The sequence below is a fragment of the Punica granatum genome, chromosome 8 (genome assembly GCF_007655135.1).
Source record: "Punica granatum isolate Tunisia-2019 chromosome 8, ASM765513v2, whole genome shotgun sequence".
NCBI lineage: Eukaryota > Viridiplantae > Streptophyta > Magnoliopsida > Myrtales > Lythraceae > Punica > Punica granatum.
The window spans coordinates 12,319,101-12,333,532 of NC_045134.1; the positions used below are offsets into that span (position 1 = coordinate 12,319,101).

At 39.2% G+C, this 14,432-nt stretch overlaps 2 protein-coding genes across 10 annotated transcripts; one reads left to right on the plus strand and one right to left on the minus strand.

Annotated features, from left to right (window-relative positions):
- The first annotated feature begins 3,418 nt into the window (after positions 1-3,418).
- LOC116188619 (transcriptional corepressor SEUSS-like) lies at positions 3,419-9,532 on the plus strand. 7 transcript variants are annotated; one of them, XM_031518085.1, is made up of 11 exons: positions 3,419-3,463; positions 3,598-3,787; positions 4,463-5,758; positions 5,844-5,963; positions 6,164-6,212; positions 6,474-6,688; positions 6,795-6,863; positions 7,367-7,458; positions 7,583-7,676; positions 7,810-7,879; positions 8,251-9,173. In XM_031518085.1, the coding sequence occupies exons 3-11, from the start codon at positions 4,778-4,780 to the stop codon at positions 9,171-9,173; spliced, it is 2,613 nt and encodes an 870-aa protein (XP_031373945.1). In that variant the 5' UTR covers positions 3,419-3,463; positions 3,598-3,787; positions 4,463-4,777. The 7 variants fall into 7 exon arrangements, with proteins under 7 accessions (XP_031373945.1, XP_031373947.1, XP_031373946.1 ...); XM_031518087.1 differs by lacking the exon at positions 3,419-3,463 and having other exon boundaries at positions 3,518-3,787; positions 4,463-4,640; positions 4,723-5,758; XM_031518086.1 differs by lacking the exon at positions 3,419-3,463 and having other exon boundaries at positions 3,518-3,787; positions 4,463-4,640; positions 4,750-5,758.
- Positions 9,533-10,392: 860 nt separating this feature from the next.
- LOC116188620 (scarecrow-like protein 1) lies at positions 10,393-14,155 on the minus strand. Of its 3 annotated transcripts, XM_031518094.1 has the most exons (4): positions 13,952-14,155; positions 13,329-13,374; positions 12,710-12,837; positions 10,393-12,509 (listed from the first exon to the last, which is right to left on the minus strand). In XM_031518094.1, the coding sequence occupies exon 4, from the start codon at positions 12,395-12,397 to the stop codon at positions 10,772-10,774; it is 1,626 nt and encodes a 541-aa protein (XP_031373954.1). In that variant the 5' UTR covers positions 12,398-12,509; positions 12,710-12,837; positions 13,329-13,374; positions 13,952-14,155; the 3' UTR covers positions 10,393-10,771. The 3 variants fall into 3 exon arrangements, with proteins under 3 accessions (XP_031373954.1, XP_031373952.1, XP_031373953.1); XM_031518092.1 differs by lacking the exon at positions 12,710-12,837 and having other exon boundaries at positions 13,952-14,154; XM_031518093.1 differs by lacking the exon at positions 12,710-12,837 and having other exon boundaries at positions 13,329-13,520; positions 13,952-14,154.
- Between the last annotated feature and the right edge of the window lie 277 nt (positions 14,156-14,432).

Genomic DNA, 14,432 nt, shown 5'->3' on the forward strand with positions numbered 1-14,432 from the left:
GATATATGTTATATCCTCATATGAATTAGTTATTGAGCAAAATTAGTATTTTTTTTTCGGTTACAATGGAGGCACGTGGGCTCTAGTACAATGAAATAGAAACACTAATATCTAATAAAGTGGCACGGGTAATCCCACTAAGTATCAAACTTTCAACTTCTAGATTATCAAGCGAGCGCGTGCGCAATTGAAAGTTAGTATTTATAAGTCTGCATTTTAGTTTAAGTTAAATTTAGCTTTTTCTTTTGATTTTGTTTTTAAATTGTCCATTACATGAAGATCATGGGTAGTTAATTGTAAGTAAGGTGAGAGTTTTTCTTTTTCATAAAACTAGCTTTTGTACCCGTGCTAAGCAGAGGCTATAAATTAGAGGAGTTATTTTTAGATGGATTTTTAAAAATTTTGACATCACCATTGAAATGTTTTTTAAGTTATATATATTCTTAAATTGAAAATTTTAAAATATTAGTGCATACAATAACAAATTAAGGATAATTGAAAATGAATTATAATACCAAATATGGATGAAGAAAATAGTATTATTTAGAAAACATAGTACATCTTTTTATCAAATTCTAAAAAATTATAATAGATGACTTATGCTTATTTTGTAAAAAAAGTGCAAATCATCTATCATCATAAATTCTTCTTGCAAATTCTTACTTTTGAAAATTTATATATAGATTTATCTTTTATTGTTTCAAAAGTGTTCAATATTTAAACATGCTTATTGCATATTAGTAGATTGTTATTTTTAATTACAAATTATTTATCTTGTTATTTTTAGAAATTATATTTTTTCTAAATAATTTTTAGATTACTTTTTTTTAAATTAAGTGTGCTTGTATAATAAAATCTATATATATATATATATATATATAGTAAAAGAAGACTTGCAATCTATAATAATGATAGTAATAATGCTCATGTTTGAAATTTACAAAAACTTGAGCATGATTAAATGAGCTCAAATTAATACACTAAAAAAAAATTCAATTTTCCAAGCTTAAGTTGATGCACTTTTCTTGGTCGGAAGTTGATACACTTCAAAAATAGTAAAAGAAGTTTACCACAATTTTCCAAATTAAAAATTAGTGAAATTAATAATAGGTTATTAACAAAATAAGATTTTATGAAAAGTCAAACATAAAAATAATAATAATACTTAAAAACCAGTTATAAGTTATAACCAATTTGTAGAGATAATGACATTTTAATCGAGATGTCAAAAGAAGATCCTAAATTACAATCAGAAATAAAAAATTTAGGAAAAAATACAAAGAAGGATTATAAGCTATACTTAAGAATATTAAATAAAATCAGACTAATGATATTATTTTCAAAAAGATTGAAAATGTTATGGAATTAGAATGAAGTGCATTGGAACCGAAGAATTAAAAGTAAAAATCAACCTCACAAGATAATGTACTTTCATAAAACTCATGATCAATGAAGTTTTTAATCTCTTCATATTATATGCATTTTTAATTTCTGAAAAAATATTGCCATTCATAAAAATATTCTTTCATATGAATTTTGAAAATTTTCAGGATCTTATAAATTTTGGAACATTAATTATGTAAAGACTACATTTTTATCGTTTAAGCTATAATAATTATGTAAAGTAGAATTGGTACATTACTTATGCATGCATTAAATGTGATAAAATATAAATATAATTTATATATAAAGTTAATCAATTTAAATTTATCATCTATGTAATGTTTTGCAATGAAAAAATTGATATTTTATTCACCGAATATATAAGTTTTTTTTATAAAATCTGACGCTCTAAAATATTTTTGAGAGACTTTGTATTTAGGTTTTTGCTCTTGTTAATATTATATAAATTTAAGTATATGCATATTTTATATCAATAATGAGATAATGAAGAAATTCATATATGTTGTAACTTAGTTAATTTTTCTTTTAATTTTGTTATAGAAAATATAAAATTAATAATTTTAGTGGCGAATTTACTTATGAAAGACTATTTCAATATCAATAATAATTTTCGTTATAATTTCATGTAGGTATCTATGATTTCATGACAATTACATATCTATAAACATTATTAAAATTTAAAAGTTGATAGAAAGAGATTAATTTCGGGATAGTTCATTATGTATATCTACATTTTATTTATTTATTTGTGATATATAATTAGAAAAATTAAACTAAATAATTTATATTACAATTGATTTAGTTATACCAACATGTTTAATTTCTAATTGAAAGTATTGGATGTACATTAGCAAATCACTTGGTAAAAAAACTTAAACATAATATTTTGTGTTCTCAATACGTTAATTTTATAACCTTAAATAATTTGAAATTTTTATTAACATTACCAAAGAATAAAAATTTATCAAATAGCAATGCTTCGATTATAATATTCTTCATTTAAAGTATTTTAATACAAATCTGAATAATTGTTTCCGCTGGGTACAAATTTGAATAGATTAAGTATATTACAAGCCCGTGCAACGCACGGGTAATATTCTAGTTATTAAGTATTTAATGATTTATATGCATTTATTAATGTAACTAGACGATGGGCCTACACATATGTCCAGGCTAGAGTTATTGGGCCAAAAGATTTTCTAGCATTAATATTTGTTAAATATACGAATTTAAAATAGAGCCAGTTAATATCGTAAAATGAGAGAATTGTAATTCACAAATTTACATCCGAATATTAAGATTAAGCTCATGACATAAATCGTCAGACAAAGAAGACATATAATTGTTTCTTAAGTTATGCCAAACCATAAGCCAATCACCTTAATTGAGAGAGGAGAGAAATGGCCTATATCAGCAAATATATAGTCCACTCCTAAGTGAGCAGTCCAAAGGAAACAGTGGCTTAAGTCGCAATGTAAAATAAGAATGTACTTATAATTATAAGACTAGTTTGGTACCTGTGATAGAAAGAACTACCCATCCAAGCGAGACCCCCTCTCCAGTGCCAGTATCGTGGATTAACTTCAACATGTAAATGGAGAAAGTGCATGGAATATTTGTTGATTCCAATGTATTTAACAAATAAATCTATATATATATATATATCTATATATTCTGAAAATTTATATCTATGCAAATTACATATAATAAATAAAGAAAAAAAAACACAATATATAACTATAATGCAAATCAAAATCTTAAGATATCGATGACTATTTATGCCATGTCCGCGGGAACGACTATTTATGTCATGGCTGCTGTACACGATTTTCTTGAATGGCCAATGTGAGTATGTCATACCATTTACATTCATGAAATCTGATTTATAAATCTAAATATTTATGTATTTTCTTTTTTACTGATTATTTATATTTATTTTTATACAAATATATATACATAAAAAATGAAATATAAATACTGAAGGGGGAGAGACCGAATCAGAAAGAAGAGGATTTGACTTCAGTTGATGGAGGAGAAGAGGAGACGAAGAGGAGAAAAGGTAAAGAGGGAACTCACAGAAAATTCAATCCGATCGAATAAATATTTGACGTCCGCAAGGACACACTCTCTCTCTCGCCCCTCTCTCTCTCATCCCCTGTCTCTCACCCCTCTCTCTCTACTTTCTCTCTCTAGATACAGCGCAAGCAGCAGCAGCAGCAGCAGCACAGAGGCCTCACCAGTGAAACCGAAGCGGCCCCAACCCGACACAGAGGAAGAAGAAGAGGAGCAGATTGAGGAAGAACAATCGATTCTTTTTATCTCCCCAAGTGAAGAACTGGAGATAGAATACCGGCCCGTCTCTGCTCCCACTGTTCAATTGCAGGTGAGTACTCTCAATGGGTCTCTGTTTGTGTTCTCAAGCTCGGTGCTTTGTGGGTTCGCACCTGTCCGAATATCTGGATCATTGATCTTGAGTGTCGGGTTCTTGATCTTTTATCGTATTCTTTGGTTCTTTTTAGTTTACTGGGTTTTTGCCTTTCTGGCTTGCTGTAGTTCAGATGAAAGTTTGCATTTTTACTATTGAATTTTGAACTTAACCTGCTCAATGGGTCCTCAATTGGGGCTGCTCAATTTCTTTCTATCTTTATCTCTCGCTTTAAACGTTCAATTTGTGGGTTTTTGTAGCTTTGGAAGAGTTCTTGTTGGGGTTTAGCTGTGTTTGTCATTTAAAAATCTATCTTTTTATCAACTCCTGATCATAATTATGGTTTACAATCTGTTAAAGTTATTCCGTATAATTTTTGGGTTCATATGTTACACTTTGAGATTAGACTTCTTGATAATGAGTGGCTCCCATATTTGCTGTGCTCAATTTTGTTTAACCTTTCAATGTGTATGGGTAATATGGGGGCCCTGGTGAGTTTAGCTACAATGATTTTGGGGAGAGTTTGAGTTTGATTTGGCAATAATCGCATTTACAATCTATTGGCAGCTGAAAGCTTGATGAAAGTTTTCCTTTAGAGTCTCAGCTCTAATATTAGTTCTAAATTCATCATAGATACATGTGAATACCGGCTGAAGTTTCATCATCTCCCGAAGGTGGAAGAATTCTTGGATTTTCTTAGGTGCATATTCCTCGTTGCTTGGTTTTTTAGGAACTCAGTGCCCAGAGCTCAACCTCAAAGATTGCTAATCGGTGTCTTTGCTGGAGGAATGTGAAGACTTTTACTCCCGGGGTATATGACATGCTTCCCATATTAAGCTTGCAATTCGGGTTATGAGCTCTCACTAGCTCTAGTTTAAATGCTGCTAATTTAGTGGGTGTTTTGGTTTGGGTTTTTTCAGTTAGTTTATAGAGAGTGAGGATAGGAAAATGGTACTTTCAGGGCCACCCACCCCGATTAGTGGGTCCCAGAATGTCTCACCATCTCTTCTTCGGTCAAATTCTGGGATGTTAGAAGGCGGTCCAGTGCCTTCCCAAGCTACATTCCCTTCTCTCGTATCGCCTCGTCCTCAGATGAGTAACATGAATATGCTCGGAAATATGTCTAATGTGTCGTCACTTCTGGGTCAATCTTTCGGGAACAACAGCGCTAATCCCGTCTTCTCCAGTTCAGTGAGTGGTCAAAGAGCAGCTATAGACGTGGGTCACGGAGCTGAGTTGGACCCTCTTGCTAATGTTGGCAATGGAATGAATTATAATATGCCTTCATCATCATCGTTCATACCGGGAAACCCCAGTACCTCTGGACAAAATCAGGGGCAACATTTCCAAAATCCTTCTAATCAGATGATCCCTGATCAGTCCCCGTCTCGGCAACTTGAACAGCAAAATTTCTCGAACAGTCAGCCAGTATCCCAGCAGTTTTCTGGTCCTCCAAAAGCACAAATGGGGGGACTAGCAGGGCTTGGGCAAGTGAAGTTGGAGCCACAAATGATAACCGAACAGCTCCAGTCAATGAAGAGCATGAATGCTATGAAAATGGAGTCTCAACAGATACCAACCCCGAACATGAGGAACCTCCCCCCTGTGAAAATGGAGCCTCAACAGCACTCAGATTCACCGCTGTTTCTTCAGCAACAGCAGCAACAGCAGCAATTAATGCAGTTAGCGAGGCAGTCTTCCTCCTCTGCCCAACTTGCTCTCCAGCAGCAGCAAAGATTCTTTCAGCTCCAACAGCAACAACAGCAGCAGCTAGCAAAAGGGCTTCCTCAACAGAGGGTTCAGCTACCCCAGCACTTCCAGCAGCAAAACATGGCCCTTAGATCATCGCCTGTGAAATCAGGTTATGAACCCGGAATGTGTGCGAAAAAATTAACTCACTACATGTATCAACAGCAGCACAGGCCTGAGGTATGAGATAATTTGATTCAAATATAGCTTTTTATGGGTGAATAGGCTCTTTGGGTCTTATTTGACGCTCCTTGTGCCTATATAGGACAACAATATTGAGTTCTGGAGAAAATTTGTGGATGATTATTTTGCTCGCAATGCAAAGAAGAGGTGGTGCGTCTCTATGTATGGAAGTGGGCGGCAAACCACTGGAGTTTTCCCTCAGGTTTGTTGATAGGCAAGAAGATAGCTATTTTAATACGATAAATTTCACTATTGAAGTTTCTCTGTTAGTTTGATATTTCATTTCCAGCCATGACGTCGAGCTGGATCTGTTCAGCCCTACCAAGCTTGACCCTTGTTACTTAATATTTCAGTGTAAAGTTTGAATACCTTTAATCTTAAAAAAATATGCAATTTTTACAGGAAGTATGGCACTGTGACATATGCAACCGAAAGCCGGGCCGTGGTTTCGGTATGTTTTCATTTGCCTTTCTGAGCTATGGGTCTGTCTAAGTACTGGAAAATCTCCTAGATTTCTATAGTCTTTCTTTAAACAAGAATGTCTTGCAGTTATAATTCAATTTACTATTTATTGAGATGAAAACGAATTGGAAAACTGTAAAATTATCCCCAGTTATCTGGAGCCAAAGCTACTCTTGTCCAGGGTGTCCTCAATGTACTTCTTCTGCATGTATATTTCTCTTCTAAAATTTATGTTTTTTTGTACTTTCAGAAGCAACTTTCGAGGTCCTTCCAAGGCTTTTCAAAATTAAATATGAGAGTGGTACCCTTGAAGAACTTCTTTATGTTGATATGCCAAAGGAGTACCCGAATTCTTCCGGACAAATCGTACTGGACTATGCAAAAGCAATACAAGAGAGTGTCTTCGACCAACTGCGAGTTGTGCGTGAAGGTCAACTTCGGGTAGTGTTCTCTCCAGACTTGAAGGTAATTTTCTGAAAGTTGGCTGCTTTGAGGTTGCACTTTGAGGTCTTCAGTTCTGTGGATTTAAGCTTTAATGTTCTCTGTGTTGCTCTTTCTTGGGTTTGCTCAGATATGTTCCTGGGAGTTCTGTGCACGGCGCCACGAAGAGCTTATCCCTCGAAGACTCTTAATACCTCAGGTTATCTAAATTATGTTCCCTTTCTACCGATGATGAAAAGATTACTGGTTGATGCAATTTCCACAAGTATTAATCCTTAGTCAGTACAGCTGCTTACCTAGGATTGAGCAAGTCCATTAACCACAATACTAGTTTATCAGCGGTAATTGGTGAAGATTTACCAATACTCACCGACTAGCAAAGAGATAATTTAAATAAATCTATATCAATTCTCTAAGGGCCTGAACTAGATTACCCGTGTAAGTGGCCATTCATATCCGTCATTATCTTCTGCATTTTTTCTCTAGAGTTGTCTGCTTAGCTAAATTTAAATGAGAATGGGAGGTTTCTTCCAGATTGGGTATCAGTGAAATAAATCTCAATGTATTGAGAGTTAGCTCGTAGATGTATTTGAAACCTTGTAACTTCTGCTGTTGACTCACATAGTATCCATGGAGGGGTTAAGCAGACCAGCATTTTATCTTACATTCATTAATTTCATAATTCATTCTCTGTCATTGCAGGTTAGTCAGTTGGGCGCTGCAGCGCAGAAGTACCAGGCTGCCGCTCAAAATGCAGCACCCACAGTCCCGGAGTTGCAGAATAATTGTAACATGTGAGTTTCATAGTAATAGTGCATCTTTGTTCAATATGTCCTTGCTTCCATTTTTTATTTTTCATTTTTGATGTCTGAAAACTTCCGTGGTGATGAGTATCTGCTTACTGTTGGCCTCAATTAGATTTCTTTCATCTGCTCGGCAACTGGCAAAAGCTCTTGAAGTGCCATTGGTGAATGATTTGGGATATACAAAGAGATATGTGCGGTGTCTTCAGGTGACTTCCTATACATGCAATGCTATACATCTGTATCAAAGTAGTGAGGTCTTCATGCATTTTATTATCTTTGGTCGCGTCACTTTTTGAGATCCATCACTTACGGTCTTTCACTTTCTGGCCAATGTTGCAGATATCTGAAGTTGTTAATTCTATGAAAGATCTGATTGACTACAGTAGTGAAACGATGACGGGACCTATGGGTAAGCTGCTCACAAAATTCCTCTATTAAAAGTTTTGCCTCTTGTGATGATATATGGTGTGGAGGAAACCATTGGATCATCACGTCGTTATCAATTTATTTTAATTGACTGCGTGTTGTTGTGCGGGCACTACCTTGGCAACTGATCTAACCTCGCACCAATTTGTGAGGAATGATCACCTGAAAAGCTTTTCAAGTTTGATGATCTTTTTTATAACTAGTACTAGGAGCAGGACTGAGTAAATGTTCTCTTACCAAATATTTTGCCGATTTTAATGATTGATCCTTGCCGTCCTATTCTGGTCCGGAACCCAAACTGTGCCACTTATGTTCTCCCCTGCTAACCCTCTCTTCTTTGTATGGGTTTTTTAGAGAGCTTGGCAAAGTATCCTCGAAGGGCAGGTTCCACATCAGTAGGCCCAAGGCAGGGCCAACTTCCCGATGATCAATTGCCACAGCAGAGACAGCAGCTCGCAGCAGCATCCCCGAACATGAATGGCGGTCTTCAGAGCTCTTCTCCTCAATCCGCTCTGATGCAACTTCCGGCAACTAGCAATGGAGTTGGGCCTGGAAATAACCCACTCAACCCGGCCTCAACTTCGGGGTCATCCACTAGCACCATCGCAGGTCTTATTCATCACCAAAACTCCATGAACTCGAGGCAACAGAACTCCATGAGCAACTCAAGCAGCCCATACAATGGTGTGGCCCAAAATCAATCTTCAGGATCCTCGGGCTCCATTCCCCTTGCTCAGTCAGGTAGTAATAACAATAATAATCCCCTGCAAACTTCCCAAGGTGTCCTCTCTGCTCCAAGCCATGTGGGTTCTGCAAACTCTCTACCTGATATCCCCATGCAACAGGCTGAACCCGAGCTGAACACTATGAACCAAACCTCAGTGCAGAAGCTTCTGCAGACTGTGGGTCCTGGTTCACTTCAGAGTGCAGGTTCTTTAGGGAACGATGTGAAGAGCGGGAATGGACCTTTGGCTGCAGGTGTGAACCCAGGCCCGGGCCTGGGCAATGCCAATGGCTTGATGAGGAATGGAGGATATGGACCAATGGGGGGCGGGGGACTGGGCCAGCCCGCAATGATGGTCAACGGGCTCAGAGCGGCAATGGCAAATAGCTCCCTCATGAACGGGCGGGTGGGGATGAGCTCAATGGTTAGGGATGGAAGCTTGAATCATCTTCAGCAGCAAGATCTCGGGAATCAAATGATGAATGGGCTCGGGCCCGTGGGCAGTGGTGGGTTCAGCAACAATCTTCAGTACGAATGGAAACCATCACCATGAGACGGGCCGGGAAGCTACCGTTGGGTTGCCAGATTGTCCCTGAGAGGATGAGATGTTGGGGGCTGGAAGGTAAGACAGCCCTGCCCTCGGAGGCAAGTGATTCACACAAGGAAGATGGGATACTTTAGGGGCTTCGAGTTTTATCTCCCTCGTTCTAAATTTTCTTAGGGAAAAGGAAAGGTAGAAAACATATAGTAGCATAGTATGTTCATTACTATTAGGTGTTTACTTAAGGTGCTTCAGTTTTCACTGCGTCTTGGTGAAGAAGCTCTTCTTGCTCTCATTCCTTTTCCCTCTGGTTTATTGCCTGGTTACTTCACCAGCTTTTGCATTTATCCATCAAAAATCAGGTCTGAGAACCTCAAAGGAGCTTAATGTCTGATGATATTAAACCGGTTTTCTCGATGGTCATCGGAAGAGGGAAAGCCATGTCGAACATTGCGCTAGAAATGGATTGTGAAACACCAAGTACAATTCTAGATCAGTAAGCCCTATGGCTCTGTTTGGTAGTTCGGATATAAGGTCGTATAGGATTTTGCAAATCCTTATCCAGTTTTTGAGGATGAACAGGACAAGATACCGGGGAGGATTTTCGAATGTGATTCGACCGGAAAAGGATGTTTTTAGCGAAACAACAAAATTACCCCTATTTTAACATTTAATTTTCAATTTTATACCATAGTGAGAATTTAAGAGAGGGTGGTGGTGCCCGATGTTGGTCACCAGCAGCCTCAGTGAGGTCTCAAGCAAGCTCAAATGCTGCTGGCGGCCTCAATCGGGGTCATGGCCCGCATCGTATCACCATCACCCTAAAATCTCCCATTCCCTCTCTCTTCCAACGATCTCTAACATGAAGAGAGAGAATGAGGAGATTTTGAACAGTGGTGGCCCAACGACGACCACCATTGGCTGAGAGATTGCCGGTGGCTCTTGAGCCTACATATGATTAAAGAGGAATGTTACCTCGAAAAGCCACTACATGTATATATACACACACTAGAAAAATTTCCGCCACAAATCTCTACCAAAGGCAAGAACTTTCTTCCAAGGGGCCAACAATTAACTTTACCATCCGTTTGGATTGAGGGAAACGTAGGAAAGGAAAAGGAGACTCGGAAAAATTATATGAGAATTTTTCTAAATTCTATACAACTTTCCCGTCCCACCCTCCCTTCCTCTCCCATCCAAACAAGCCCTTAGTTCATTGCAGCATATATGCTCGAAGAACAACTGATAATTTTTATGCAATCAAGTCAATGCACATCTCATAAAGATATATGTATATATATATGTGTATATATCAGCATGCATCAGAAACCACACCAAAAGATAGAAAACACAAGTACAGCTACATGTTCTACTGCAGCAAACTGTAACCTACACTACTAACGGTTAGAGCACTGCTTCTCGCGTAAACCAAATGCAAAAACGATTCATTGACACCGGAGCAATCCACAGTCGATTGTTGTGGGTCTGTCTTCATTGTAATGAGACCGATACCAATCTAGTGCTGCGATTGCTCAGGTGAATAGGGATCTTAAAACACTGGTCCAGGCAAGAAAATTTCCTAGTTAGACAACACTGAGCCATCGTCGTCTTTACCTCCAAGCTGAGGCGACGATGAGGCTCTTGTCCTCCCAACCGAAGTGGAGCGCACCCATCTCCTCCTTTATCTGATATTTGTTGCAGTAATGTTTACTGATAACCTCTCTTATGTTGTCGCTGATGTGCCGGCTCATTGGTCTCGAGGTAAACCCTGCCATCGTCATCCTTGCCCTCCACTTCCCTGCAACCTCGTACCGCTCAATCCTCTCCTCTCCCTCACAAGCGACGATGTTAACTATGTCCCGAGCGAGGCAATGTCTCTCCACATTCATCCTGTCCGGGCTCTCCCTTGGGAGAGTTGCATCAAGAGAATCAAACACAGCCGAGTAGTAGTTGTATGCCTCAATAAACCTAGGGAAGAATGGGGCCGTGTTTGTGTTGACATCTTGCTCAACCACAGTCACCAGCTTTGGGTTCAGGCCCTTAACCATCCGCAGAAGCTGGTCCCGCTCGTTCGTGGTTGAGACGCTCTCGTCGGGCATGTGGTGCAGTTGGAATGCGAAATTCACGATGAGTGCCTCCCCTGGTTTTAGTTGGAGCATTGACGGAGTCACGAGTGAAGTCTTAGAAGGGACTGCCCAGAACTCAAATGGAACCCCTAGAGCCTCAGCCAGCTTCTCGAGCCGCTGTCCAATGTTCTTCAGCCCTCCAACTGGCCGTTGAACTGACTCAGGGTCATCTACGCCTGTCAACCTCAGGACTGGTTTCGACTTATTACTCTTCTGATAAATAGAGGCAATCGACTGAATAAGCGTGATGTATTGGTTCCCTTGGTTTATATCGAAGTCTATGATATGAACGCTCTTTTCATCTTTGAAGGCCTCAATGATCGCCCCGTTTGCAGCCATGAACCCAAACTTAAAGCAGGGGCAAATCTCAAAGAGGATCTGCATTGCGGCAAGCCTGTCTAAGCTGGGGGGCTCCTTGCATTTTAAGGATTTGTAGATGTACTTCCCCGATGCAGCCATTCGAGCAGCAAGACCTTCTACCATGTAGGCTGCAATCCTCTGTGGTGGGTCCCCCTGGATTGAAACAGTCCGACGGACCTCCTCAATCATTGTCGATGCTTCTATGACATTTCCTTCTGAAAGGGCTGCGGCACAGTCGACTAGCAGCTGCTTCAGGCTACAAGAAGGTAGCTGAGAGATCTCCTTATTGCTGCTCCCGATGCTGCTGACATAAGAGTCCGTCGAGGAAGACTCTTTCGGTGAGTCGTGCAGGTTGGTGGGCCTGATTTGATCAGCCCATTCTCCATCCACCTCCATGCTGAGATCGGGGCCACTGAACATTTCATCCTCCTCTTCGACATCCTCGTTATCATTGAGCAAAACTCTCTCAAGCTCTTGCAACTTCAGCCTCATCTTATTTTCATCATAGTCCACACAGTCCAAACTCAGACTCTCCAAGTAATCAGACTCGGAGTTAGATGGACAACCATCGAACTGATTTTTCGGCGGATGAAGTAAGTCTTCTGAGATGCCAGAACTAGTCGGCTGTGGTGTCTCGTCTAGTGAAGAGTCAATGAAATATTTTGGGTCGTAACTCTCGCTGCTGTATGATTCAGAAACATACATTAGCTTATGGTTGAGTTTGGGCCTGATCAGAGACATGGCTCTCATACAACTTCTCTGCTCCTAATGTAGTCAACCGAAAGCCGATCTGATTCTATTTGAAAAGGTAACACCTCTCGCAGTTCGAATCAGTGAAAATCTTCTGTAAGTTAACTGATGGCTGCAATTTTCAGAAAGAAACCAGGAGAACAATCAGTCATCAAGCCCCAAAATGGCTACTAGATGTATGTATGATTTAAAGATGAGATTCAGAGAAAAGCAATGATGACGATCGCACGTTAATCTTCGCAGAAGGATCGAGAAGAAGAAATCTGTTTATCATAAACTTTCTGAGCAAGGAACAGACTAAAAACTATATACCCCAGAAAAGGAAATCATCCAACATGATATACTGCAGGGAAGATGTTTCAGCCTTTTAATGCTATGAACTCTCCAAGTTGAGATCACTTTAGCTGAAGAAAATGATCGGTTGAGAATAAAAATTGATCCTGCAGTCAACATGCTCGGAGTATCAGATATTGCGTTTTTTTCTATTCTGATCTTTCATCTCGATCTACACTCAGATACTGCTCGGTATAACTTCAATAACATAATCAGGCGGCTGAGAACATCTTGAAATAGAGGACCAAAATCCTCTGGCCGAACCAAAAAGTTCCAGATCAAGGCAGTAGCAGTCCCATCAAGAAAAAACACAAATGAATAAGCAAAGACAGCAAGGGACAGCAGCTCAGGGTTCCCACGAGCAATAGAAACTCACGTCCCTTTAGCCAGTGTCCAAAAACGTTTGGATCCATCTAATTGATTAAACAAAGAGAGGCTTTGCATGATCTTAAAAATCTACAGAAGTGGGTTTTCCATAGACATGCTGATGTATTCACCGATCAAGAAACCAGAACACAACAGCATCATTTAGCCCTTTACATACAATCAGGGAAGAGCAAGAACAATCAAAGGAAGCAAAAAGGACAGGGTCATATACCTGATGCCAAGAAGCTGCTCTGCTCTGCGGGGATCAAAATCAACAGCTGAAACCACAGATAAAAGGAGATAAACCTCAGGATGGTCTCTGTCAGGAAGAGGAGGGGAGAAGGAACAAAATAATCCGGCTTTGACCATAAACGACAGTGATCAGGACCGGGACGAAGAAAACCAGCTGTCCTCTTTATGGCATCTTCCAGACCAAAACAAATATTAAACAAGGGATGGTCGGATTAAACAAGTTAGGCGCGTTGACAAGAAACTGAACTGAACCCACCAGGGCAAAACGAAGAGAATCTTAAATTAAGAAGTGGGTACATGCACAAAGTTGACACAAACATTAAAAAAATTCGAAACTTCGCTGCAATCAAAGGAAAAGAAGAAAAAAAAAACACGGTAGAAGAAAAGGGGGAAGAAACAGATTGTTTATTGATTCAGAGGAATTCAGCCAAACTACCAATCTCGAGATCTGAACAGATCAATGGTCAGAGACCAGAAGGGGAGGAGGAGGAAGAGGAAGAGAAATCTTTTCTCTGGGTTGTGGAATTTTCATTTGGGTTAAATAAGAAGAAGAAGAAGAAGAAGAAGAAGAAGAAGAGCAGAAGAACTTGCTTCGAAGTTTACCTTGGAATTCCTCCAGGGAAAGACAGAAGCTTCTTCTTCAGCTCCGACAAAACCAAAACCAATCTGATTGATTAAGATTAATATTTTAGCGAGATCTTTGTTGGGTTTGCTTTTTGTTTGGTGGGGGGAAGGAGTGGGAGAGGGAAGATGAGATGATTCTGTTTGTCTGCACGTTCATACCCACCTTGTCTGTCCAAACCCACATTTCAGCTGCTTAAAATAGCACAGCACTATAGATGGTGTGCCGGTGCGTTCCGCGCATTCACTCTTGACCCTTCCTACTCCCTCTTTTTTTTTTTTTTTAAGCATCCGATTGATTCTCGAGTCACGAATCACGGACCAACATTTTAATGTCCACAGAGTCGAAGGCACAGTGCTGGTCCCTGTTCTCCGACGTTCATCTTTTAGAGCTTTTGTCACAGTAAAAGTGTCCGCGTGAACTCAAAAGGCGGGTGAGCATGTCCAAGTACTTCGGTATCCA